The sequence below is a fragment of the Enoplosus armatus genome, chromosome 9 (genome assembly GCF_043641665.1).
Source record: "Enoplosus armatus isolate fEnoArm2 chromosome 9, fEnoArm2.hap1, whole genome shotgun sequence".
NCBI classification, from domain to species: domain Eukaryota; kingdom Metazoa; phylum Chordata; class Actinopteri; order Centrarchiformes; family Enoplosidae; genus Enoplosus; species Enoplosus armatus.
Window position 1 is genome coordinate 13,752,913 of NC_092188.1, and position 27,168 is coordinate 13,780,080.

The 27,168-nt window shown below is 42.6% G+C and overlaps 1 protein-coding gene across 1 annotated transcript in view; it reads left to right on the forward strand.

The window, feature by feature from the left end:
* Positions 1-27,168, forward strand: part of fhod3b (formin homology 2 domain containing 3b) — an 84,268-nt gene that overhangs the window by 50,294 nt on the left and 6,806 nt on the right. The window contains exons 5-19 of the mRNA XM_070912009.1: positions 1,128-1,233; positions 13,172-13,266; positions 14,267-14,378; positions 15,245-15,339; positions 15,508-15,651; positions 15,847-16,094; positions 19,688-19,798; positions 19,982-20,116; positions 20,406-20,456; positions 21,400-21,590; positions 22,223-22,756; positions 22,832-23,751; positions 24,556-24,714; positions 25,464-25,646; positions 26,445-26,564. Coding sequence (XP_070768110.1) covers positions 1,128-1,233; positions 13,172-13,266; positions 14,267-14,378; positions 15,245-15,339; positions 15,508-15,651; positions 15,847-16,094; positions 19,688-19,798; positions 19,982-20,116; positions 20,406-20,456; positions 21,400-21,590; positions 22,223-22,756; positions 22,832-23,751; positions 24,556-24,714; positions 25,464-25,646; positions 26,445-26,564 — 3,204 coding nt within the window. The remainder of the gene's footprint in view (positions 1-1,127; positions 1,234-13,171; positions 13,267-14,266; positions 14,379-15,244; positions 15,340-15,507; positions 15,652-15,846; positions 16,095-19,687; positions 19,799-19,981; positions 20,117-20,405; positions 20,457-21,399; positions 21,591-22,222; positions 22,757-22,831; positions 23,752-24,555; positions 24,715-25,463; positions 25,647-26,444; positions 26,565-27,168) is intronic.

Here is a 27,168-nt window from a genome sequence, read left to right on the forward strand (position 1 = left end):
TCTAATGAGTTCCACTGCGTTTCATGTTTTTCATGATCTCATAAGCATTTTCCAAAAATGCATCATTTGTCAGCATGCGACATGTGTTTAATGTTCCTGCGCATGTACACACATTAACATGCAAGAACGATATGTAGCGTGCACACAAGCATCAATGCCCACATGCACACTCACTCTTGGACACAGCATTATTTTCTTGAGGCAGAGTTGTGCTGCTGAGAGTCTGCCTTCGTGGCAGCTGTGGAGTGTTCAGGTCTGGTCATACTTCACACACTGGGGCTGGGCTGGGCTGGCCTGGCGGGCAGTCGGCCATAGAGGGGGAGGGTTAACCGACAGTTAGATGGAAAAGAGAGCAACAGACGTTGATGCAGGCCCAGAATAGATTAGAATACTTCACTTTTTTTACACCATGAGTGGCTTTGTGGGGTTTCAGTTGTTGAGAACGCTTGTTTATAATTCTTGTTGTGTGATAAAAAAACATCCACTTGGACTGATATCAGTGTTATTTATCTACATTGCAGTAGTGTGGTTTATATGCACAGTCTTGAATCACATCGTCATCGACAGGTGTGAGACATGCAGGTGGTTTTGTCATCGAGCACAAAATGCGGGATGAAGTGGGGACGCCAAAGAAACAGGAACCCATTTGAACTTGCTGAAAGCAGATAGCATTGCTCATTGCACTCACAGTAGCTATAACTGAATGTAAGAAAATAGATGATAGATGCATTTAATCAGCTGAGGATTCTGTAGCTGCTTTAAGCATGACTAGTCATTTATCCACTGTGTGCATAAGACATACGTATAATTTGTGAACATTAAGGTCAACATAAATCATTTTAACAGTTCCTGCAGATTGTTTGGGGTTATGAGAGCTATTAAACAACAGGTTCTAGTATTTCCCTGCATGCTCTTTTCTTTCTTTTTCTGTGATTTGCAACCACCGTTCATGCACTCAGAGGTTTATGTAACTCTGAGGACAGTTATGTAGTGGAGGGCAGAACTAAATCCATCACATGTATATTAATTATTTAAAAAAAGAAAAACTATTAAAAAAAATATAGAGTCTAGCTGTGTCTATGATGTATGATGGCTCTTGAATATTTTTCTCCTTGACGTCTTTCCAGGATGACAAGGACCTGGTGCACGAGTTTGTGGTGGCAGAAGGACTCACGTGTTTGATAAAAGTGGGAGCCGAAGCCGACCAGAACTACCAGAATTACATCCTCAGGGGTACGTCCACTGCAGAGCAATAAACTCACAGCGTACTTTTCCTCTTCTCTACTTTCTCACACCTCAATTTACAACACAGGCTAATCGAGGATGTTATTAATCAATCCTGTAACACTTTTCTTTCCATGAACCTCTCCAGAACCACATGCGTTTACATACGCCACATAAATTGATGATTCTGCTCGATGACCTTCTCACACTCACACACTTAAGGCGTATAAACAAACTCAAATGTGTGCCGCAGATAATGTGGAAGTTAGGCCAGGTTTAGCAGCTGGTTAATTTATCTGTCCCATGTCGGAAAGGTGAAAGGTCATATGTGTTCAGGTCGGGGAGGGGCAGGGGCAGCATGCTCGGGGATACCAGAGGACCAAGGGATTCATAGCACTGCGCTGCAAGGTCACTACCATTTAACAGCCTGCTGTGAGGGGGCAGGTCACACATGCTTAAGTGGCCAATAAAAGTTCTGGCAGGATATTACAGATCATAAAACTAATTTCCCCTCCTCTCTTTTTTTCTTCCTCTCTTTTTTTATTTTTCCTCATGTATTCCCTCATCTTTTCATGAACATTTGTTGCACTTCTCTTAATTAACCTGAGCCAGAATTATCAGTTCATTGTTTTTTTTTTGCATAAGCTTGGATCCAACTTTTGTTGTAAAAAGTTTCATTTAAGACTCCCGCTGCATAGTCCAGACACCCCTTTTGTCATTTCTTCATTAAGCCTTGCTAAAAGCAGTCACAGTGTACCTGACCCTCCTAATTTGGGTGCACAATTCAATCAGATGCTAACCCCCTCATGTTTATTCAGTTAGATGTTTCTCTAATTTTTCAACCTACTCATTGTCGACCTTTTCTGTTATTGGAAAAAATCAAATAGCAAAGGGCGGATGTCTGTGACAAAGCACCCCTGGGCAAGTTATAAACATGAACATGACCCCTGCCAGGACTACCTCTGTAGGGGTGACCTTTAATGTTTGATGCTTCATCTGAACTTGGCCTGATCTCTGACTCAGACAGATAAATCACGTGGGGTAAATGGCGAAAAACAAGGCAGAGGATGAGAACGACAGGCTTTTGGAAACCTCAGAGTTGACCACATGTAAGAGTTGTTAGTGTCATTGTGTTGTGAATGATGAGACCACTTCTCATATCGTTTCACTCCTCCTTATTGTGCTGTCCTTTTTTTCCCCTTTACCTCCCAGAGAATTCGGATAAAACATCTGTGTCAGTGCGTTTCTTTGGGACTTCTCTTTATTCTTTCATGTGCTAATTTATCGCTTCATCTCTGCAGACTCTACAATTTCCCCTCATGTGTCTCTACATCACCATGAGAACCTAAACCAAACTACCACTCTCCCAAAAGCCCTTTTAACCTGTTTCAACTCCTGACCTAATTTCTCCTGACCAGCTGAGGAAATGTGGAGTGTAGCAGATCACCCTCCCTCGTGAGCCATGTGTTGGAGAACACAAGTTGAGCATGTGCTGGAACGCAGATGCACAGGTCAGAAATGTATACAGATCTGGCTGCTTTACTGTTGATGACTTCCAAGAGGAGCTTTGTCATAAGGATTCCCAGGAGGGAAGTAAATTAGATGCCTGAAGTTTTCACACGTGCAGAGAGAGGGAGAGAGAGAGAGGGAGAGAGAGAGAGAGAGAGAGAGAACCAACAACAGCAATTGCTTTGGTATCAAACATTGATCACATCTAATGTGGTTTTTTTTGCTGTAATGTCTTTCAAGTTGATGCCAGTAAAAGAAAAGAAAAGAAGAAATAGGAATGCAGCCTTGAACCCATCTGTCTGGTGTGCATTAAAAAGCTCCCGACAAAACAATCTTGCTCTCTTTCATGAATAAGAATCAATCTTATGGGTCTTTTGTAGATGAAAAAGGAACACGTGCACACCAGTCTGCTTGCGTTTTACAAGAGCAGGTTCCCAGCCTTAGCTCTCTGGAACATTGCCGTCATTGTAAATGGTAGTTCCTGCAGCTCTCTCAGCAATCTACACCATCTCACTCTTTTCTTTTTCCTCACTTTTTCATTCCGTCTTCTCAAAGCCCTGGAGGTGTCTGTGGCCAGTTAGTGCTCCCTTAGTGATGTGGGGATTTTCTGGGTCTGGCTGGCTGGGGTCAGGCCCCGCTTTGGGCCCCTCACACCTGGCTCGGAGGGCTTCCAGACCTGGACTCGGCTCCTTGGAGACATGCTCCCTTTGGCCCAGGGGAAAACTTGTATGCCTTTATCACTCCATCAGTGGTAAAGGGTGTGAGGTCACTTTTTCAGAGGTGCCTACGCCATCTGGTACTCCTGTAAGCTGTACACTCAGCCCTGGAGCTGCAAGTGCTGCAAGCACACAGGAGCCAAAAAGGCAATGAAGGACTCATTATGAATATTCATTCTTCATTTTGAAAATAAGCATTTCCTCGTTCGTTCGTTTCAGAAATTAAATTAACAGAGGTTATGTTTCATTCAACACAGAATATCTATGCTCGTTTATAATCTTTCTAAAAGAGTTCTTGAAATCGTAAATCTTTGGTTGATGAAGTGAGAAGCTGAGAGGAGGTTTCATACTGTATGTTTTTGTAATTGAGAATGTTGTTTCTCAAACTGCAGAGGTCTCATGGGGTTGTAAAATGTTATTTCTCTTTCAAAATGTTTTATTACAGTTTATCTATACATTTTATACACAAGTATTGAACACTCAATATACAACTCAAGCGTGGAAAACGGATGCAACCTTTTCTTTGAGTCAAAATATTTAATCACAAATAAAAGCAGCATGGCTCTAGAGATGGCAATGTCAGTCTGTCAGTCAATCGTTCCACCACTTTGGTCCAAATGGAAATATCTCGACAACTATTAACATGAATTGACATGAACTTTTGTCCAGACATTCATGGTCCCCTGACTTTTCCTCTAACACCTCCAGCAGGTGGTTCAGTGTTTTGTTGTTGTGTCAATTTGTTACATTTGCTACAGATATTCAAAGTCCCTTGAGAATAAATTGTAATGACTTTGGTGATCCTTTGACTTTTCCTCTAGCGCCACCAGCAGGTCAAAGGTTTTGCTTTTTCATTGAAATATCTCAACATCTACTTTTGCAACTTTTGTACAGACATTCATGGTTCCCAGGCGATGTAGTCTAATGGATTTGGTGATCCCTTGACTATTCCACTAGCAGCACCAAGGGGTGACATTTTGTTTTTTATTGAAATTGAAACAACTATTGTACTATGTATTGTTGTATAGACTGCCATGATATTGACTGCCACAGACATTCATGGTCCTCAGATGATGATTTGATGAGCAAATGTTAGCATGCTAACACACTAAACTAACAAAGTAAACATTAAACTTGCTAAATATCAACATACTGCATGCTGCTGTTAGCATTTAGCTAACTGTGCAAAATCACAGCCTAACAGAGCTGCTAGCATGGCTCCGTACTCACCTCCAGGTAATGGACAAATGCTGCAACTGGAGCACTTAACAATAAAATGTAATCTAGATAGTACATTGTTTAAAATGTGAAAAATAAACAAATAAATACACAGGTTGTCTCGGTAACACTTCACTGTTGACAGCACAGTAAGTGCCTCAACAGCCCTAAAATGAAAGCAGCTTGTGCAAAAGGTCAAAGACGTTTCTGCACACTGTGGTAAGAAAAAGATCCCTGTGGTGCTTTTTATCATGAGCAAAACTGGGAGACGAGGCAGAAGAACAAATAACAAGGTTTTTCCTGGATCATCGTTCCTCTTGTAGTATTTACAGAAAGGGCACTAACAAAAGTAACAACTGTGTTTAATTGGTAACTGTAAAATGGGAGCAGCAGAGAGAGGGCAGATTAAAGACAAACCAATTACAGTCAACTTGAAGCAATTATTCCCTGCTTTGAAATGTTCACTGTTGACATTCCTCACCATACTATGTTTTTAGCAACACTTTCTCTGTTTGCCCTTCTTAAAGGCCATGCCATTTCTATCTGCGCACTGTTGTTTACAAAACAATTGCCATCTCTAAGTCTTGGTGGAATCACATTGGAAGTGAAGCTTAAGTTTTTGATCTATAGGAATTTTTTTTTTTTTCAAAGCAGTCTTGGATACATTTTTTGCAAAACACATTCTTAAACATTACATAAATTACCTTCATACCCAGAAGGCCATATCTCATTGCATGCTGTATTATATTGTATATACTTGTATATACATAGGCTTACATGCTATAACTTATATTTGTGAATTTATAGCTTCCACAGAAGTGGGAGCTGTGCTGCGTCCAAAAGGATTACTGTATCAAATAAGTCATGCCCATATTTCATTTTGTGCTTTTATCTCCTCCTTTCTTCCTCTCTCTCTCTGTCTCTCTCTCTCTGTCTCTCTGTGTGTGTCTCTCTCTCTCTCTCTCCAGCTACCATTCTGAGATCTTCTGTTTGTAATGACGCAGCAGTTATAATGCCATAAGTTAAAGCACCTTGACTTCCTGGTTTCCAGAGGGAGCGGCTCAGAGGGCCTCGTGGGAAAGGGAGATGTGCTCTAGTCAAGTGTTTCATTGCCTCTTAAACTGTCTGGGACCTGGAACACTGCTCCCAATACAGCGCTCAGTCCCACTTTTAGTGTCACAAACAGCAGTAACTTTAGTGGGCAGCAGTCTTTTTCACAAGGCTACAAGTGCACCTGAAACACAAGACCCTTTTGTTGAAATTGTTGTTGTTCTCTATGGTGTTTCTCAGTGTAGTGGCGTTACATTTTATAAGTGGCAGAGCAAGACAGAACATCCAGTGACACTTCTGTGTCTTTTCACTGTAAACAAACACAATAGCTGCTAATGATGAGTTAAATCAGTGAAACCAGCTGGTTTGGTTGGATAGAAAACCTGCAAACCTTAAGACCACCATTGCACAGAGCTAAGAACCGACACTAGAGAGAATCAAAGTTTATATTTTATGAAGTTTATATCTCTATAGCCATGTAAGCATGCAAGTGCATGTGCATAATGTCACTACTACTACCAATACACCATTACATACTATAGTGACATTTTATTGGTCTTAATTTAGAATCAGGATCATTGTTTTTGTGTAATACTCTGACCCAAGTTCTTAAAATATTTAACAGAGCGTAACTGAATTCTCCCCATGCTGGTTTCACCATTAAGTGAAAACCCAGGTATAGTTGGGTTAACAGTGTTCTTGGAAGCTCTTGTTGGAAACAGTGTGTATTGTGTTGTCTGGCTGTGTTATAGGTTGTCTGTTCTGGGCCGGGGGGGGGCTTTAATATGGCCCATCGTCTGGATAAACATTTCCATTCTGTCTGGGCTGGGTTGAGAGGCTTTGTGCAAATGTATCGATGTATATTCTGTTGTTATAGGTGTGAGCACTTCCTTGTTTGTGTGATCGCGCAAGAATGATGCGTAGGAGAAGTTGAGCAAATGCTCGGGTTAAATCCTCCAGCATAAAGGAAATTTGAGAGGGACAACGCAGGAACTGCTGACACACATATATGGACAAGCACTGTGTTTGGAGTGAGAAGGAATGCCCTTGTCGTACCAATAGAAACTTGAACTCCTGCTTTGTAATGAGATCCCATGGGAACATATTCATGTTTTCCACCCGATCTCCTGCAACTCTCAGAGCCAGCCACTGCTCCCGCTGCCCCTTTGTGCAAAGCTTTTTAATCTGAAAAACATTCACTCATTCTCACACACACACACACACACACACACACACACACACACACACACACACGCACAAATCCAGGATACCACTCTTGTGCTTTTGAAGGTTCATTCATTCACATTTCCATTTTAATGTGCAAGTTATGATCTAACTCACTCAACAAGGAGACAATTCTTTGTTTTTAGTTTGTTTACTTTATTATAAAAGTATAAGTAATAGTTTTGTTTCGCGGCTTTACCTGTTTGAGACTTCTTTCTTTTGGGATGGCAGAGACTGCATTTTAGGAAATTTAGGAAATGAGCGCTACACATGGTTTCAGCCTCCCAGCTCTCTTTGCTCCACTGTCAACATTTTGTCTTTGCCTCCAGCATGTCCTCTCCCTTATTAAATTAAATCTCCAGCTTTCAAATTGACTGACATACTCTGTGCTGCACTAAATCATACACTACTGTATATACTCCATGGGCTGTTCTATACTGTCTTACACCACCTGTCATTTTAACACCATTTACCTACAGGTTAACAATTAAAAGTTTAAAGTTAAAAAAGAAAATTGCCCAGACAACCTTTTACTGAATAGAAAAACATAACCCGTTGTCATGTTTTTGGTTAAGCTTGGAGCCTTGTTCCTACCGGATATGTCCCACCCTGTCCTCCCCCTGTGTCAGACCCTACAGACCCTACAGACCCCCACAGACCCCTTCAGATCCCCCTTACATGAGCAGACCGCTTGCATCTGAACCCAATTCAACCCCACCTGCCTGACCTATATTCTGCCTCCCCCCTTTTTACTTCTCCCTTCATCTGTAGAAGTTGTCAGCCTTAGCAAACCCACTGGCAGTGGAATTACAACCCCGTGCTGCAGGCTATTTTACTGTAACAGAATTTAGTATACAAGCCAATTATATTATAAGAATGTTTGATTTGGTTCATTTCTCTAGCTCTTATTTTATCATCTCGGACATTGCTGTGTAAAATATATAAACTATAGTTTGGTAAAAAAAAATTTATCTTTTGCAGTAATGTAGCCGAGTTTTACGCCTGATTCCTGTGAGCTGATTGTTTTTCGGGACTGAATTCAGCATATGGCTGGCTGGCCAGAGCCAGAGCGAATCACACCACTACTCTCTCAAGAGCAGTAAGAATTTACCGCAGCTCATCTTTCAGTTCGCTTTACAAGTGGGTGGATGTCATGCAGGAGCTTTTCTCCACAGTCTTCCCCGCTTGGATGGGATGGGAAAAACTCATCTGTCAGGCTTTCCCCAGTTGTTCATTGTGCTAAAATGATTTTCCAAAGTTTCTGCAGTACAGTAGCACCTCTAATCTATTTTAAATATAGAGGAAATAGAGAAGTATTGAAAATAGTACATGTTTTAGCCTTTTTATTTTCCTCACAGTGCCCTGCTCATCAGGTCTGCAGTGCCTGTAGAACTTCCTCAGCCAAATACTGGAGAGGCTCTCCTGCCTTACTTCATGCTATTGTTCCATTAGGTTTGTTTGTTTGTCTTTAGGGAATTTGTTTGGGCTCAGGCCCACAGTAAATTGTGTCAAATACTGGCAGACATGTATCCAGGACTGCAAATGGAAGCATCCCCCTGTGGTTTTACTGTATGGGGCTCAATGTAAGTCTGGCAGTGGGCTCGGTGACTGAAATTGGTCTGGCAGAGGCAGTTTGTCTGGCTCTAATGGTCTGGGTGATTAACTGAATAACAAATGGCACGTAACCCATGAACGTGTCTTATCCAGTTCATATACAGAAAGAGCTGTTTAATTGGCCTGAGTAATAAACTTGTCTTTGTGTGGTAGACAGATTCTGAATGAGAGGCTAGCTAGAGGCGTGGATGCAGTGATGATAAATGTCAGTGCCAAAAGGAAATCTGTCAGCTTTTAATGTTTCACTGCTTTTTTTAATGACTTATGACATTAATGAATTCTGAAGAAAAACATCAGATATGTTATAAAGCTGCACTAATCAATATTTTTGTATTAACAATTTGTTATATCAGTGTGTGTCATGTTAAAGCGGTCACTCACTCAATCTTCACCCAACTCTGCAGCCTCGCTCATCTCTACAGAGCTCTTTTTTAGGTCATTCTTTTGGGTTTACGACCTGCAACTTTACTGTTTTGGTTAATTCTCACGGCTCTCATCAACCTTGTTTCCAGGTACAGCAGGCAAATGTTTTCGGCGAAAAAGCTCTGATAAAGGCACGACAACTAGCTGGATATTTCACTCAGGATTTGGTGGAGACTCAAGCTAGAAGGAGATTGAAAATTGGACATACATTCACCAAAGTGAATGCTGATGGTGCTCTGTGTCTTCTGAATGCTTAAATAGGAATTTGTTAGCTATCATGTAATGTTGTGTTTACAGCTTGTTCAGCTGCCCCCTAGTGGCCCCAAAAATCCATTTATACTTTACTTCAACTTTAGTGAGTGGACATAATGTGGGCAGAAACTATATTAAACATTACAGTTTTTTTATTGAGTAAAAGTTATTTCTTAATTTATGTGATGACTCACTATTAATATTGACTACCAGTAAAATGAACATGAGAAATAGTGAATTCACAGGTCAGTGTTGAGTGCCGTCTGTGTCTCAGAATACAGTGTGGACATGCCACTCTTGAAATTCAAATCATTTACTACAATTATAGTGACATACTAGAACAAGAATCTACATAAAAAAAAGTATTTTCCAGACTCTGCAGTGAAGCACATCCAGCTCTCATGGGCACAGGGAGGCACACTTCAGACCTGAGTGCAGCTCCCCGCTAATGTAGAGCATAACAAGATAAGAGCCTCTAAGTTGCTCTGTATGGGATGGAGATGTGGCCCCCATCCCAAAGTCCTGGTAAAATAAATGTTGTACACTGACAGACAGTTTGGCTGACCCAGTTTTTACAAATTCCAAAATGTAAATGAAACCAACGGGGCAGAGTGGTGAGTGGAAGGGGAGTGAACAGTTGTGTAGAGGGGAAGCTGTTGACTTGATTTCTTGCATCTTCAGAGATAAGGTTGTCTTTTCTTTTTTTTTTCACTTCTACATATGAGTCAGCTGGCTGATGGTGGTGCTACCTACCAGACCTCAGAGTGCTTCTCACCTCGGCAGTGGTCAGGGAGCTGCCCTTCCTGCACATTCCTGGGGCTGTGGAAGATAATTGCTGTGGTTTATGAGAGGGAGAGGCCCTGAAGAAACACTTCCACCAGACCTCAGTTGCTGATGGTTTTACTTCTCTCAGAGTTCTGGTTCAGTCACAGGAACAGAGTCTGTCTCCTCCACACAGTGGGTCTGCAGTTCCCTTCTGCAGCTTGATGCTATTCAAATGATCTGTTTACTCTTAAGGCAAACGTATGTTAAGTATTGAAAGAGATGGAGGGTGAGAGGGCTGCACAGACGCCAGGCTGCTCATTGAACACTTCCAAGTTTCTTTTTAGTTAAATCTGTCTTCTTTGGTTATCCTTTCATTTAAATTCTAATCACTGTGCTTTAAAGGAAGCTCATTGTCTGCCAGCATCTCATTACGTGACATACATGCAAAGGGACCTAGCAATGTTATTGTTGTACTTTGTGTGAGGTATTGGAGAGCTGCTCATGATTACTCCAATGGAGGCCCAGACTTTTGGCCCCAGATCAGTGCTTGAAGTGGAGGGTGTCCTGTACAGACTCAGTACTCACATGCTCTTCTTATTAACCCTCTTCCAAAGTTATTGATGACCGTCTGTTGTAGAAATCCCAGGTTCTGGGCCCGCAGTCTCAGCTCTCCACAAAGGTACACGGCTGGGAAGGTATGCTGTAATATAAAGATTTGATCACGCTTTCAAAGCCTGAACTGCAACTACACAGGTTACTTTTCATTTTCCGGAGCAGTTTCATGACTAATTTAATCGTAAGTGTGTGGAAATCAGTTCCATTTCAAGTTCACAAAGGTGCTTTGAGAGTAATTAGATGTTTCCTTTAAACTGTTTCTGACCAGACTCTGAAGGTCTCCCATAATGAAAGGTAATTTCATTATTTTTTTTAAACAGTTACAGTATCATTTTACCAAACTGTTCACGGGGTAACTGCAGTCCATGTTTCTGGTACTCCAGAGTTAAATTGTGCAGCTGACATTGAATAATTCCATGAAGGAGCAGTTTTAATGAATCTCAGAGAAAAGGTAATGATTGTGTGGTTTCTGGTGTGTTTGAATATCTATTATTCTATATTATAATAATAATATTCTGTATCTTAACTGCTCACTACATTAAATCCACATATGATATAGACATCCATTCTGAAGTTGTTTTAGTTGGCTACATGCTTAAGTGAAAAAGCCACCCATGACCTATCGATGATAACTTTAAATAATGTCTCATGATAACATGTCAGAATGATCAAAAAGTCATTTCATCTTGTGGTTGACTTTTGGGAACAATCAGTAACGTCTCATCTGTCAGCAGCTGAACGTTCACGTTGTGTAATGACACTTTTAAAAGCCTCATTAAGGCCACCTATCTTTTCTCACCCCTGTTTTCAATGGGCATTCCTCAAAACCTCACCAGGGCAGATACTGTACACAGGTGCACGCAAGAGATAAAAGTCTGTGCAGTGATGATGTTGCGGGTCAGACCTCGGCTACCAATTTGAAAAGAAGCGTTACTGGCTCGTTACTCATCCAGCAAAGGTCACAGCTGTTTGTGTGTATGTGTAAAGTATGTATGTAAATATGTATTACTGTGAATAGTTAGTTTAGCCACTTTTTACATGCTAGTTAGATCTTTTTTGCGAACAGTATACCATAGGAATCCATTCTGGACTCAGTAGACCAGCTGTACGTCATGTCATTACTGCTGTCACTCATCTGTCAGCAGTGGTCCCATACGAAGTGGGGGGAGTTACAGGAGAGGGTGACACTCTGGCCCTCGCTGACTGAGGGGGTTAATCATGTTTTTATAAACACACTCTGATGTGGTCTGCTTTCATTCGCCATATTGTCCACGCTGCTGACTGCTGTGACACACGGCTCTGAGCTCGCAGCAGGAGAAGACTGTTAGGAATGCTCTGGCCTGACATGTTGTGAGTAATTAACCCTGATTGATAAAAGATGAACTGCCGCCGCTGCTGCTGCTGCTGCTGCAGTGGGCCGTCAGCACGCACACACACACACACATGCACTCATGCGTCCACCCACACACTCTCACACAGCATGCACACACAGCAGCTGCACCTGGGAATTTTGGCTTATCTACAGCGTATTCACAATTTTCATGCCCCTCTAGAGAAGAGGAGGAAAAATATATGACAGAAGCCGCAGCTCCTCATCATAACATGTCAAAAGAAACTGTTATAAACACGGAAAGAAGAGATTTGATGGCACTATTTTAAGAAGTTCTCAATAAGTCATTTTAAGTATTTTATCTCGTTGTTGGTCAAAGATTAAACTAGGTCTTTAACAGTTTACAACACCTGGTGTGTCAGCCTTTGCAGCCCATGAAGAATTCTCCAGCTACTCGTACTCGTCTCTGAACTTGATCAGCACAAGCTCATCACCTTTTGTCATGTTTGAAAAAGACAGGAATTTCGGGACTTTATCAGTAACATTTTCTTAGGTATTACCCCCCAAAACCTTCTGCCAAGAAATAACAGGCCTTCCCACAATGTTCCACTTTCAATGTGTTCACGTTTATGCTCAGCTTTTTTTTTTTTTTTTTACCTGTGTCAGCTAATATATCACCTAAAGTTGCAGTGGGTTCAAGCTGAGCTCATCCAGTTGCTGTGGTCTTCTGTGTAAACGCATTAACTCCCTGTGTGTGGATGACCACTGAGATGCTATTAAAAAAAGAAGGTCCCCATCTCCTTCCTTAACAGAAGCCCTACACTTTTGCTGCCCCCCATCGAGATCCCTTGGCTCTTATTATGTTCTTATTTATGTATCCTGTTACAGATGGGAAGTCATGTCAGCATCCACTGAGGCTCTCTGCTCAAACATTTTCCTTCCAGTCGTGTCCACTGACTTGAGGGATAAGTGGGCGAGTGCTGTTTTTCTTTTTTTCTTCACCTAATTCTTGTGATTCTTTAAAGCTTTATCTCCACAGCAGCTCCACTTTGAATGTAGGTTTAAATCATGATGGGCAGAGGAATACCATTCACCCTTTTCACTAACAATTCACATGTCTGTGTGTATCTGTGTGGGTGCTTGTTTATACATGCATATGTGACTATGCAAACTGAAATGGCAGATAATTAACCAAACCTGTCTCTTTCTTTGTCTCTCTCTTTATTTCCAGCTCTTGGTCAGATAATGCTGTATGTGGATGGGATGAACGGCCTCATATCTCACAATGAAACGGTCCAGTGGCTTTACACCCTGGTTGGATCCAAGGTAAAGAATATGAACGTTAATTTTTTCACAAGGCCTCTGCCACAGCCACACATTGGATATACTTTAAAATCAACTCAGCAGCCCATCTATGCTCTGACAAAATTGAAATAATCACATGCTCTGAAATGTCATACCTCACTGCATGGAAGCAACCCCCCCCCCTTGTCATTGTGGCCACCTCAGCCCTCTAGTGGCCAGACCTCAATATGCATGTGCAGCATATTTGCAGCACATGAGGGAACTACTCTGACTCTCCTCTCTTTCCCCACTCTTTTCTGTTCTTACTAATTACTTTGCTGCCTCCCTGTGTAAATATTGATATAATATTTGGCATCTGCCTTGCTTTCTTTAATCAAAACCCTGTCTTCCCAGTCATTTTAAATGGCAAATTTCCACTGTTAATAGTCATTTTGACGATGATCATCTGAGTGTTGCTTGTCCAGTCGTAGTGCTGATGTGGCAGCTGTACAGAAGTTTTAAATTAACTCTGATGGTTTTATCATCACTGACATGATGTTGTTTTTCAAGCTCAAGCAAATGAACATTGACAACTTTGCTTTGAATCAAGCCTATTACTCCCCTCTCCAATAGTTTTCACTCTCTTTTTCCCATTTTGGCTGTTTGGAATGAAGTTGTGTGTTTTATTCAGATTGTCGTCATTTTTAACTTTGTGTTATTTCTGTATTATTTGAGTACAGAACAGTATGTTCCCATGCGCGGTTAAATGTCTCTTTAATATTGCCTCAGCGTCACACAAGGTTCTTATCAAACCTCTCAAGACGGCTCAGACAGGAAAAGCTTTTATACGACAATACGATACCATTTGTTAGTTTGCAGTTAAAGGGCTGGCGCACTCTGTGTCATGTTGATCCATGTGTTTGAACAAATACATAAAGTTTGCAGTTGAAATGAAATGGATAGTGTGTCATGTGCTTGGATTTAGGGGCTGGTGGCACATCGTTATTTCTGTGTTGGCTGTTAAATTTTTATCTTTGTGCAGTTCCGTCTGGTGGTGAAGACAGCCCTAAAGCTGCTGCTGGTGTTTGTGGAGTACACCGAGTCTAACGCCGCCCTGCTCATAAAGGCTGTGAACGTTGTGGATGCCAAAGGAGGTAAGAGCCCGGGCTAACCAGCCGCCAGTGTAGTCACTTTACTTGTACACAGTCAAGACGCTGACTGATTGGTTGTCAGTCGTCCACCTCAAAATGACTCAGACATGTCATGGATGTCATAGATAGGGAATTTAAGGCAAAACTCTACAGATGCACATATTGAATCTACTCTTTACTAGAATTGTGGTGGTACTTTTACAGGGATTTTGGGATGTTAAAGTCAATATCAAAATTCCCATTTCAGGTAGATTTTTTCTTTAATTCCACTAATCAAGCTGTCCACGGTGGCTGTTGTGCCGCTCAGCTGACCACAGATCACAGTCTCCTGTTATGCAGTGGTCTGATCAGTTGTCCTGAGCAGCTTCCAAGCCATGCATGGAACAAGGCTTATTGAGAAAGACTGCAACTCCTGCCTGTAGTGGGGTTCAGTTACCTGCCACTGTAAAGGCTCCACATTGTGCTGTGGCGTACAACAGGGGGCTGAGCATCAGCATTGCAGGGCTCGGGTGTCCCTCTGCCTCGGCTCAGTCTTATCCCTTCACTTCTGCTGTTACGTAAGAAGACTAAACCTGATCCCCTCTCCTGATGAGAAGGAGATGGACTTGACCCTTGTAGCTGCCACTGCCACTTTTCTGGAGGACTGCTATGACTGCATTTCTCCTACTGGAGCCATGAGATGACAAAACAATTTTTGTTTTGTTTCTTGCATCCTGGTGGAGCTGCAAGGTTGCAACAGTTTTTTTATGCCTTTAGATGAACAGATGGATTTAATTAAGACTTTATTATTATCTAGTGTCTATGTAAAAAATACAGGTAGCTGTTTGTCTTGTGATATAGAATATGTTTGGTGCCTTTTGCTGCTGCAGGAACGAAACTGTGGTCAAACGTCATGGAGATCCTGGATGAGAAGGATGGAGTGGATACAGAGCTGCTGGTATATGCGATGACGCTCATCAATAAGGTCAGTGATTGTATACCACCTGGGGCTAGCAGCTACTATACCAGTTACTCACCCTGAAACATGATTTGCTCCTTTACAGTATTTTCTTCTTTCTGGGTCTACAGTGTCTATCTTTCAATCCCCTTTTACACATTGTATTAAAATGTAATCTATCTGTTTGTGTTTCAGACTCTGGCAGGCCTCCCAGACCAGGACTCATTCTACGACATGGTGGACTGTCTGGAGGAACAGGGCATCGAAGCCATGGCCCAGAGACACCTGAGCAGGAAGGGCACTGACCTCGACCTCGTTGAACAGTTCAACATTTACGAGGTGAGGAAGCCTACACTGCCCACATTATCACATAACAGCCAGCCTTACTGTAATGTTAATAGGCATGTGTGTCCCATAATAGGTCGTAGGTCACATGACTTCTCACATGCTCATTCAGCAGCCTGAAATCAAGTGTTTATGAACAGCAAACATACAGTTTATTTATTCAGTTTCCCTGTGATGCCTTTGATCCAGATGACTCTCCGCCACGAGGACGGAGATGATGAAACCCAGTTGCCTCCCAGCGGCCGCAAGGACCGCCGACGGGCCAGTGTTGGTGGCACCAACGAGAGGCGTGGCCTGGAGAGAAGACGCAGCCGGAGACATTCGCTCCAGAATAGCAGAGGCCACGCTTCTGCCCCGGCATCCCCCTGCAGCCCTCATACTCATGCAAGCAGCTTCCTGCCCTTCGGTGGCCAACGTGTTGAAGACATCAGTGAAAGGTGAGGCGGGGGGAGGACAGAGAGGAATGGAAAAGTGGAAGATATTCAAGAAAAGAAAAGACACTTTATCCTCGCTTCCATTTTAGCTTGAACTTGGTCCGATCCTGGTTTTAAAAGGTTCAGTCAGGAGGGTTTGTTTTGATCTCGTATATTTTAAACCCGGAGAGATAGCTGCAACTAAAAAGGAATCACAAATTATTCCTGGGTCCACGGAGTATTACTCTGTTTCACAGGAAACAGCTTGACTGCAAGTGTTGTATTATATTTCAGTCTTGGAGAGATGTGTCTATTCTGTGCAAAGCCAAAGCAGAGAATTTAATTATATAGTAATTTAAAGAAAGGCAAAGAGGAGGCCGTTGCTGGAAAGTGACATTTAAATTAATTTTCCCACTGTCAAAGACATTCTCCTGCCACTGATGGAAATAGGAAGCTTCTGTAAACACATGATATGAGCTATCTGCTCTCTGTCTCTAGTCCTTCAGTGAGAGTGTATTGAACTTAAACTCCACAATGCCAACTGTTTACTATACGACAGACCTTTGTGACTACATAAACTCAGAGAAACCACAACTGGTGATTCAGGCAAGAAGCAAATTGCAATCTTGTTTAATTGTACAGTAGCTTGGACTATGCGCTATAGAAGCACCACAAAAACTTAGTCAGACAGTTCCTTTTTATGGAAACGATGTTAACCCTTTATTCCACCTTTTATTATAGGTCCTACATCAGAAGACAAAAACTAGGCTTGAATTTGAAACTTATTGTTGCCTTGCTTTTTGTCTTTTAAATCACCACTGATTACTGTCTTGCCTAGTTCCACATCAATCAATATCAATAATAATAATCATAACATGTACTAATATTCCTGGTTACACACAGGTCTTTAGGTATACTTAAATTCACTCCAGAATGTCATATGATACCAGACTAGCCTCTTCCAGTTCGCAACAGGAAATTCAAGCCGCCTTTGAAGATCACCATTTTCCATATTGTTAATGAAATCCAGACAACCAAGAGGGATCCAAATAGCCAACTGGCCACAGACTCCTGTATGACGATGTATCCCAGACTATCAGTTCAAACACGTCTGCTACAGCTCTAACACTTGTTATTGAACTGAATCGTTTCTGGGTATTAGGGCTGCCATAGAAATTGTACTTCAGTGTAGTTGTAACTATTGCCTGTGCATATCCATTTTGAGACATTGTCAAGAAAGCCTGCTGTGAAAACCTACTAACCTTCTCGTACATCTTTCCATAGTTGTCTCTCCTAAAGCATGTTTTCAGTGTTTGTCCTCTCTGTGTGTTGTCTCTCCCGAGCCTTCCTCTGCTCTGTGTTTTCATGTTGTCTCTGTCTCAATTTCTCTTCCCCTCTCGCCTGCCCACATCCTCCCTTTCCTCCTTTCAACCCTCAACCCCTCCTCTCACCACAGAGAAGAGGAAGAGGAAGAGGAAGAAGAGGAGGAAGAGGAGGGTGAAGGAGAGGAGGAGGAGGATGAGGAGGACGAGGAAGAGGCAGATGATGAAAGTCATCCAGTCACTGAGTCCTCTAGACAGGGCGCTCACAGGTATTTTAGGCCAACTGGTTCCCCCAAGCGTGATACAGTTCCCCCTTTTTTTAGTATCTCCCGAGTATTTCTTCCATTTGAAATTGTGATTATTTCCTTCATTCCCTTTGGACTCCTACTCTCTTGTATTTTGTCATCCTAGTGTGGCTCCAGCTGTAGCAGACACTCCTAACATGTGTCTGAACTTAAAGTGTATGGCCAACGTCCTCCCTAAAGCCAGTGACCCTGAAGGGCAGAGAAAATATCTCAGCGCCAAGACCAGGACATCGTCTCCTGTGTCCGTCGCACCTAAAAAGAGGACCTTTAGTCCTTGGTGTGTTCCTCCCCAGCCACCTGACCGTGTCTTCCCTGTTCCTTTGAGTAGTGTGCCAGGCTCTGCACACCCTCAGTGTCGGTCTACCCCAACCTCACCCCCCTTCCCTCTCCCCCGACCTCTCCCTCCTTCCCCTGACTTGAACCAGAGCCATGTGTCTGTTGGGGCCGAGGAGAGTGAGGAGGGCCAGGACAGAGAAAGGCACTACAGGTAGAGGGCAGGAGCTACAGTTCATCTACTTGTGTTACATCCAGACCATTATGCCTCACAATGTGGAAACACCCTGTCCTCCCCGTCACTGGTGTGTGTCTCTTTGTAGCTCACTGTACACTCAGCAAAGACACCTGCAAGCATCACAAGAGTCAAAGCACTTATAATAATTCCAAAGTTTAAAATAGTTTCCTGGAAAATTAGGTTATTTGTGTTGGACATGCTGTAGCTTAGTCCCCCTCGACCTCCTTCATCCTTAAAAAATGTTTTCTTGATCATAGTGGCCAGAAGCGCTTTTATATTTCCCATCAGTTGTGATTTATGTTGCATCTGTCATCTGCAAAGATTGTACTGTACCAGAAAAAGGAAAGTCATAATTACTTCCTTTTCTCAGTTGCTGGAAAGAATTATTTTGCAGAGCATTTACTACTCATCTGTCTTTCATTGTGGCTGTGCACCACAGTTAATCCAAGTCAATAAATTAATTCAAAGCATTAAGGAATTCAAAATATTAGCATGAGTCACAGTCACTGTCTCTTAGTTGTTCATGTTTCTGCAGAGATCTGTAGCCATAGAAATAGACACAGCAGTTGCCATCTAAGCACAAATGATTCCTTGTTCTCAATGCAGTGGACATTGAAAGTGAAAGCCTCTAAAACTGGTTTATTTATTATAGTTTACAGTAGCTTTATTGCCCTCTGAATCGGTAAGACAGACAGAGATATTGTCTTCCCCTGTTGACCCTGTTGTCGTGTGGTCTTGCAGCCCTCCTTCCTTCAACTGCTGTCTCACTATCTTGTTTGTGTGACTAACATTTAATTGTTTTATCTTTGGAGTGTCTGACCTGACTGTTACTCTCTTTTTTTTCTCACTTCCGTCTTCAGTCTGACAGACATAAGCAACTCTCCTGCATCTTACTCAGCTAGAAAGCCCTGCTGGGCTGAAAGGTAAGGCCAGGAGTCAAGTGTGCAGGGACTAGATGTTTGATGGCTCTGAGGTTTTGTGATTTACATGAATAATTTCAAAGAGATGTGCACATAATGCAGTCTGCCTGAAAGTTTTGTACAACACTACTTGAACATCTTTGTTACCGTCTTTGATTTACACACGATGTGTTGTGCAACTGTTCTCGGACAAAATGTGCACGATACACTGCAATTACATGGCCTCTAAGAAAAGAATAGGTCTGGTGAAAAGATCAATTTATGAAAGATTACGTACAGACATGGATGAGCAATGCACCTGCAGGTACCTTTCAGAGTTTGATGGCATGGCTTTCCTCACATGAAGGCTGTTCAGATACAGAGAGAGAAGTGCTTAAGAGCATTGTCCTCTTACTCAACACAGGCACATCTCAGTGTAAACTGTCCAGCAGTATGTCATTGGAATTCACATTGCATCACATCCCAGATTCTTGAAGTGATGTCCAGCTTTCTTCTTCTGTCTTTCAATGGAAAATATCTTTGGAGAGAACAAAGCACTTATTTTCCCTTCTTTTAACAGAATCAGTGCCAATGGCACTCCATACCCAGGCAGGCACCAGGCTCCTACATCGCCCAATCATCGCTTCAGTAGTTCAGCAACCTCCACGCCAGACTCCACACCAGTCGACAGGTTGGCATCCCAACTTTTCCACAGCTAATGCAGAATATTTTGTTTATATGATTGATTAAATGTAACTCACCCCATCTGTAAAGCTCCTCTTTGAACAAATGTGATAATACCTAAATCAAAAGGCAAACCAATCACTCCATTTTAATGATGTTATCACATTTGTTCTTTTTCTTTGGCGTGTAGACCTGGTTTAGGCGGCTTGTTAACTTCATCATACAGACAGCATCAGGAGTCTCTGGCTGCAGAGAGAGAGAGGAGGCGCGTGGAAAGAGAGGAGCGTCTGCAGAGGATCGAAAGAGAAGAAAGGAACCGCTTCAAGTTAGTCTCACCTTACGAATCAGACAAAACACTGCATGACTTCATGTCAGAGACAATATTTTATTTCTTTGCTTTGTACCTTAGGCAGCTGTACAGCCAATAAAGACACGTTGGCATGTGTAATTTTTGGAAACAGGTGGTTCCAGTCTTCACTCAGGAGAGATATTCACAAATCTCCCATGAGTCTTTATGAGGATCATTAGATATACTGAATCATCATACTATGAATACAGGTCCTTTATTTTCACGTCATCACTCTCTTCTGACTGTTTCTGTCTTTCTGTCTCAGTCGAGATTATGTAGACAAGAGGGAAGAAGCAAGACAAGCCAGAGAGGAGAGGTGAGTTTTCTTTATTTCATGAGTTCACATGGATCCACAATAATAATGCTGCAGTTGTGAAGATAGATCAAACAACTGAGGGGGTTTGTGAATTCTTAGAGGTCCTATTTTGAAATTGATAGCAGATGTAAAGTCAGTTGCACCCAGCCCGAGGGCTGAATTATGGGTACCAGAGCCCCTTTAGGCCTGCTCACCATTAAGACATCCCAAAGTTAACAGGACAAGTGTGTAATTGTGTTTCGGCACGGATGTGGTCCGGTTATCTCCCTCTGACCGTGTCTGCGTGTGAGTGTGTGCACAATATAATTTATAGCTCACTCCTATCCCCTCGTCTTTTTCACCCCTGTGAACTGGAACATGCATCTCGTTGGATTTTAAAGAACTGAGATCAGTAAAGACTAGCTTGAAATGTTTAACAGCGCTTTGGCAACTTAAACAAAAGAAGGACGTCATTTGTCATCATTTGAGTTCTGAGTTCCTCAGTAATGGGATTACAGCTCAATTTTTCCAGCTCAATTACCAAACATGTCATATTTGTTCACAGCATAAATATTGACATCATGGCTATTATTCACTAAAAACTGACTGAATCTTTCATTTGTGTTGGATGAAGCCCATACATCTGAAAAAAAAAGCAGGAGCTTGTATTTTTAAATTGATCAATTTTTTTGAAGGCCTGTTACAGAATGAAGATGGTATAAATTTCTCTAACCCTAAAAGATATCACTAAAACATTTCTACAGCCATCATTTAGTCGTTCACTTTGAGGAACTAAAGCTAAACATTACCAGTTTTCCATGTGTGTTTCTTTCTGATTATACCACAGCTATCAAATGGAGCTTTATATCATGGAGATTTAAACAGCTATTAACATTCAGCACAGATCAGCAGGCATCTAAACCACAGTGTGCAGTCATCTGAAAGCTACATGTTGTTATTACAGGTACAAGGCTGTGGAGAGGCTAGCTGCAGAAGAGTTTGAGCGGGAGCGCCCCAGAGTGCCAACGAGAGGACGGACGGAGATCACTTTGTGTTTGAGTCCCAACCCTGCCAGTCGCTCAGCATCCCGCTGTGCCACACCTTCATCCATTATCTCACAGGAGGACACCATCGCCGCTGCACACCAGACGTCGGGTAAATGGACTGTAATGTTGGCTTGCAGAGCTGGCAGAGTCAATTCTTGCTGCCAGTGCACCTGTCACACACACTGGGCTTGGCATTAACACACTGGGTGATTATCGCACAGAAATTAGATTCAGCTGCACTTCTGTTGAAAGATGAGAACTACTTGACTCCAGAAATACATATCAAAATGTGAAAGTGAAACAGGGATATTGTAGGAAAATAGATAGACAGACAGATATTTTGAGTGTGTGTGTGTGTCTAAAGAGGGTGAGGTGTGTATACACAAATATCTAAATTTCCTACTTTTGAAACGGCTTTAATGAGGTTCTGATGTAACAGCCTCAGTGATTTGAAGGTGATTTGTCAGGGCTGCAATCAAAAAAGGGCCTGTTTCTTTCAATATTACAGTAGTTTACTTTTCTACGATATACTTCTTAGGTGACTAATATGATTCAAACTCAGTTGTAAAGCACTCTCTCTCAGCCACTTGCTTTGTGTTTGACAGTCATGCTGTATGGTCTAGAGCCATGGCAACAGAATTTGATGATTGCGTTGTGAATTACTTCTACAGCCTGAAAATGTATGTTGAGTTGAGACAATCTCTCAGTGCAATTAAGGAAATGTTTTGATTTCTCTTCCAGGAACAGAGCATATCTCAGAGCCAAACCTTGACCCACAGACCAGGACCAAAAGTCCAGCGCCAGAGTTAACAGTATCAGAACCTTCCCCCACAACTCCCTCCGAGCCAGACAAGCAGCAGACTGAGACAGAGGATGTTGCTGCTCAGTCTGACCAGAATGTAGTGGCAGAGCCGGCGTCAGATGAACAGACGGGCATGGAGAAGGAAGAGAGGCAGGAGCAGGAGAAGCTTGAGGAACAGAAACAGTGTGTGGATGAGGCAGCGGTAGAAGAGCAGGTAGAAGAAGCAGAGGTAGCAGATGTAGCAGAGGTGGTAGAGCCAGATGTGGAGACGAATGTCGAGTTAGAGGAGGAGTTCGAGAAGGAGCAGCCGACGGAAAGGGATGTAGAAGACAGTGTACTGCTGAGCGAGAAGGAGAGACAGAACGAGGAAGTGAACGAAAAGGACAACTGCTCTGCGTCCAGCATCTCCTCTACGAGTAGCACTCTGGAGAGGGAGGAGCGGGAGGAGAAACTCACCAATGACATTGACCCAGGTATGATTGGTGCTAATTTTATTCACTCACTTTGATAATCAACTATGTATATTTATGTCACAATTGTTTCAACAGGCCAATGGACCCAGTGCATTAAAGACGCAGAGGTGAACGACCAGTGCAACAAAATACTCAACAGCAAGCGCTTCATGCTGGATATGCTCTATGCACAGAAGACAACCAGCAAGGATGAAGGGAATGTAGAAGAAACGGAGAAAGAAAAATGTAAATGTGAGAAGGAGGCAGAGGTTGGTGACTCCTCTGTGGCTAGCCTGGCCAGCAGGATCTCCACACTGGAGGCCCACAGGCAGGCCAGAGAAGAAAATGTGAAAAAAGTGGAGCTGGGACATCTGGACAACCAGGGCAGTGTCCGAGCAGTGGCGGAGAAGTTTGGAGATTTGGTCAAAGGCCTAACGTCTCCTCCTGAAGTTGAGGCCCCAAAAGAGCAGCAGCAGACTGACAAATCATCGACAGCTGCCTCATCAACCTTACCCCCTAAGAAAGAGTCGGACTATATCTGGGATCAGCTGATGGCTGCACCCAGGGAGCTGCGGATCAAAGAAATGGACTTCACGGACCTGAGGGATGAGGATGACATGGACATTGCAGATATGGACAGTGTGATGGGGTCAGGTGACCTGATACCACCACCTCCCCCTCCACTATTCAACGCTGCCCTGCCACCACCCCCGCCACTGTTTGGGTGCCCCCCTCCTCCCCCCATCCTTGGCAAAATGATGCCCCCACCCCCGCCATTCATGGCCCCTATCCCTCCGCCCTCCCCTCAGCTGAGTCGAGGGGAGATGCCTCTCTTCCAAAAGAAGAAGAAGACCATCCGTCTCTTCTGGAACGAGGTGCGTCCCATGGAATGGCAGTGTAAGAGTCATAAATTCTGCAAGGAGTCCCTCTGGACCAAACTGGAGCCAATCAAACTGGACACATCCAAGCTGGAGCAGCTGTTTGAGTCCAAATCCAAGGAGCTGCCTGTCACAAAGGTAACTTAGTGTTGTACTGCTGTTACAGTGGAAACAGGCAGTATTACTATATACTTCGGGAGAAAGCAGTTTGCCTCGGTTTCTCTCCCATAGCTCAGGATATCCTGCTATCTGGCACCATATTAGTGATGATCATTTTGTGAGTTAAATGGTAAATTTGACCAAACTATTGTCAGCCTGGTTGTCTCACATAAATGAGGATGTAAAGTAAAGTGAGCATGAAACCCTTCTCATGGTTAGCGAGAGGGAAGAGACCACCACACGACATAGATAGGCCCAAACAGACATGAATTGGCAAGTGTCATTCACAAAATGGGCCTGAAAATTATGAATTCTAAACGCTTCACTAGTATCTGTCCATTCATTGATTGTAGTTTCATTCATCCTCCCATGAGGATACAGGTTCCTTTTAATGAGGCCTCCTGTAGCACTAGCCTTAGGGCAAACTATTACATTTTTACAGATAATATCTCAGTGTTGCACATAATCGCAACATTTTCTGAGCAAATTCATGTTCCCCAGAGGAAGATCCCCTTGAATTATGTCCGTAGCACAACACTAAAGCCATCATTCCCACTTGTACATGATGAGATATTAGAAAATCCCATGTGAGTGTCTTACTGCAACGTGCTCTATATCACATCTCCATTTTGTGACAAAGGCTGATAGGTCAGGCGTGGTTTTACACTTACTTTTTGTAGTGCATCTTTAAACCATTAAGAACTGCTTCCACCACTTAGGATACATGATTTAATATGCAACGCTTAACCCTTGATTTCTGATTATGTTTTGTATCGCTCATAGAAAGCAGCTGTTGATGGCAAACGACAAGAAATCATAGTCCTGGATTCAAAGCGCAGCAATGCTATAAACATCGGCTTGACTGTTTTACCTCCTCCCCGCACCATCAAGACCGCTATCCTCAACTTTGATGAGTACGCACTGAACAAGGAAGGCATTGAGGTAAGCATTTTTAAAGACTTAAATCTTAAGACACATAGTGTATCTAAACTGGCACTGCATGTTATAAGTACTGTCTAGTCCATCAAATAAAAACCCATTCAAGCTCACTGGGTCCAAAATAAACATGGTTTTCTTCAATGATATTTACTCAGCACACCAGACTACACTGATGGATTTCCCCAAACAAGACAGACTTAACTCATGTAGATGGGATGGCCCACAATGTTGACATATCATGTGATTTTCTGGCTGCATGGCCGGCTTTTTTGGCTGTTCTCATGTAATTAATCACAGCGATGATTAAAGGTTAGCTCCACATGCATATTTTCAGCTCGTTTTAAAAACCCTACTATAGACTATTGAGGGACTTCACATCAGCAGATAATGATTAATGTTGCATCCCTTTGGTATTATATAACCTGTAGTTTGCAGAGCTTCACCTTGAGTTCATTCTCAGCAGAGAGGAGTGTTCCTCTCCACCTTTCGTCTCTGGAGATACTTTCAGTCAGACAACAAAAGCGAGGTTGAAAGTTCAGATGTCAAACGAGTTTGTGGGAAAAGTTGGAAACATTTCAGATAAACAGAGCTACAAATGTCAGAATCCATTTGTTTCCTCTGCCTTCCTATGACATGTTATGTGAAAAGTTTACTCCAGCATTGTAAACCTTTTGATATGTTGACTTGATGAATGATCCATTAAGCCTCTTCCTTTGCCGTCCCCTCCTCTTGTTTCTTCCTCCCTCTCCTAGAAAATCCTGACAATGATCCCCACAGAGGAGGAGAAGCAGAGGATCCAGGAGGCTCAGCTGGTCAACCCTGATATTCCCCTGGGCAGTGCTGAACAGTTCCTTCTCACCCTCTCCTCCATCACAGAGCTGTCTGCTCGCCTGCAGCTGTGGGCATTCAAGATGGACTATGAGCTTATTGAGAAGGTCAGACATATTCCTGTTCACTTTAATCACATGTAGATACATCACATTTTGGGAAGTGAAAGTGAAACAATAGAAAACTTTTTTTTCTTTCAAATAACGCTTCTTTCTTGTTTTGTTTTACTTTACAATACAAATGCTTTGTGAATTAAAGGAATAGTGGGACATTTCTGAAAATACACTTACGCCTTACAAATACGCCTATTTGATCAAGATCAATACCACTATTATGTCTGTATGGTGAATATGAAGGTGCAGCCGCATAAAGACTGGAAACCGAGGGAAACAGCTAGCCTGGTAACAACAAGTTAACAAAATCTGCTTACCAACACCTCTACATCTGACTAAAACAACAATTTGTTTCACAGAGTGTGCAGGACTATTTCTTGGCCAGCTGCAGTGACTGTAGACAGAGCCAGGCTATCTGTCTCCCCCTGTTTCCACTCTTTATACTAATCTAAGCTAACAGACTGCTGTAGCTTCATATTTCCCGTACACACATGAGAGTGGTATCAATCTTAACAACCAACGTTGCCTCAAGTTACATTATTTAAGGCATGCAGCTCCCTCTGGAGCCACAAAAGGCTTTATACAACTTTTTTCACATATGCAGAAGTTCTCCCAAGACCTGTAAACAGACTTTGATGTCTACAATCAGTGGAGTTCCCCTTTAATCTTTTTTTACATCTTTGACAATTTACAGTACATCGTTATTAGGGGAGAGCAGAATGAATTGGCAGAAACATGAACAGACAAGGATAAGTTAACGTGCTTCATGCCTGTATTTTCATGTTCTTTTAGGAGGTGGCAGAGCCTCTGCAGGACTTGAAGGAAGGGATGGACCAGTTAGAGAAAAACAAGACACTCCGCTACATCTTGACCACGTTGCTGGCCATAGGCAACTTCCTCAACAGCACTAATGTGAGTAACCCTCAAGACACATATGGCTTAGAGCTTCCTCTTTTTTTCCACTTTCTCTCCCTGTGTCTTTTACTCACTTCCTCCATTTCCTCCCACGCTCCTCCTCCTCCTCCTCCCCCAACTCCCCCGCCAACATATTTATTTGGCAAGGATAACAGTGGGCTCTCTATGTGTAGAAGAATGTGCTGCCTGACTGTCTGCACCAGACACTGTCCTTCTACAGTAAAATCGTTCGTCAAGGCCTCTGCTGAACCTGGCTCTGTCTGTCTGTCTGAGAGGAGGAGGGAGGGAGGTTGTGCGATTGTGTTTTTTCTGACAGTTTGTGTTTGTCTGCCTGCTTGTGTCTGAACTTCCATCTGTGTCACTGACTGTTCTATAGTTTTTTGCCTTACTTTGTGACTTTCTGTGCCCGTGCCTTTGTGTGCATGCATCTGTGTTTGAATGAACCTCTGGGAATATTCAAGCAAAAGCAAAAGGGAAACATAAGTCATCAACATCAAAACAAGTAGTTCCCGTAAATAATTGCTGCATTTATATTTTGCAGTAAGCCATTTAAAACTGGCAGAAGAACAAGGGAGATCCTGATGGGATTATGTCGTTCATG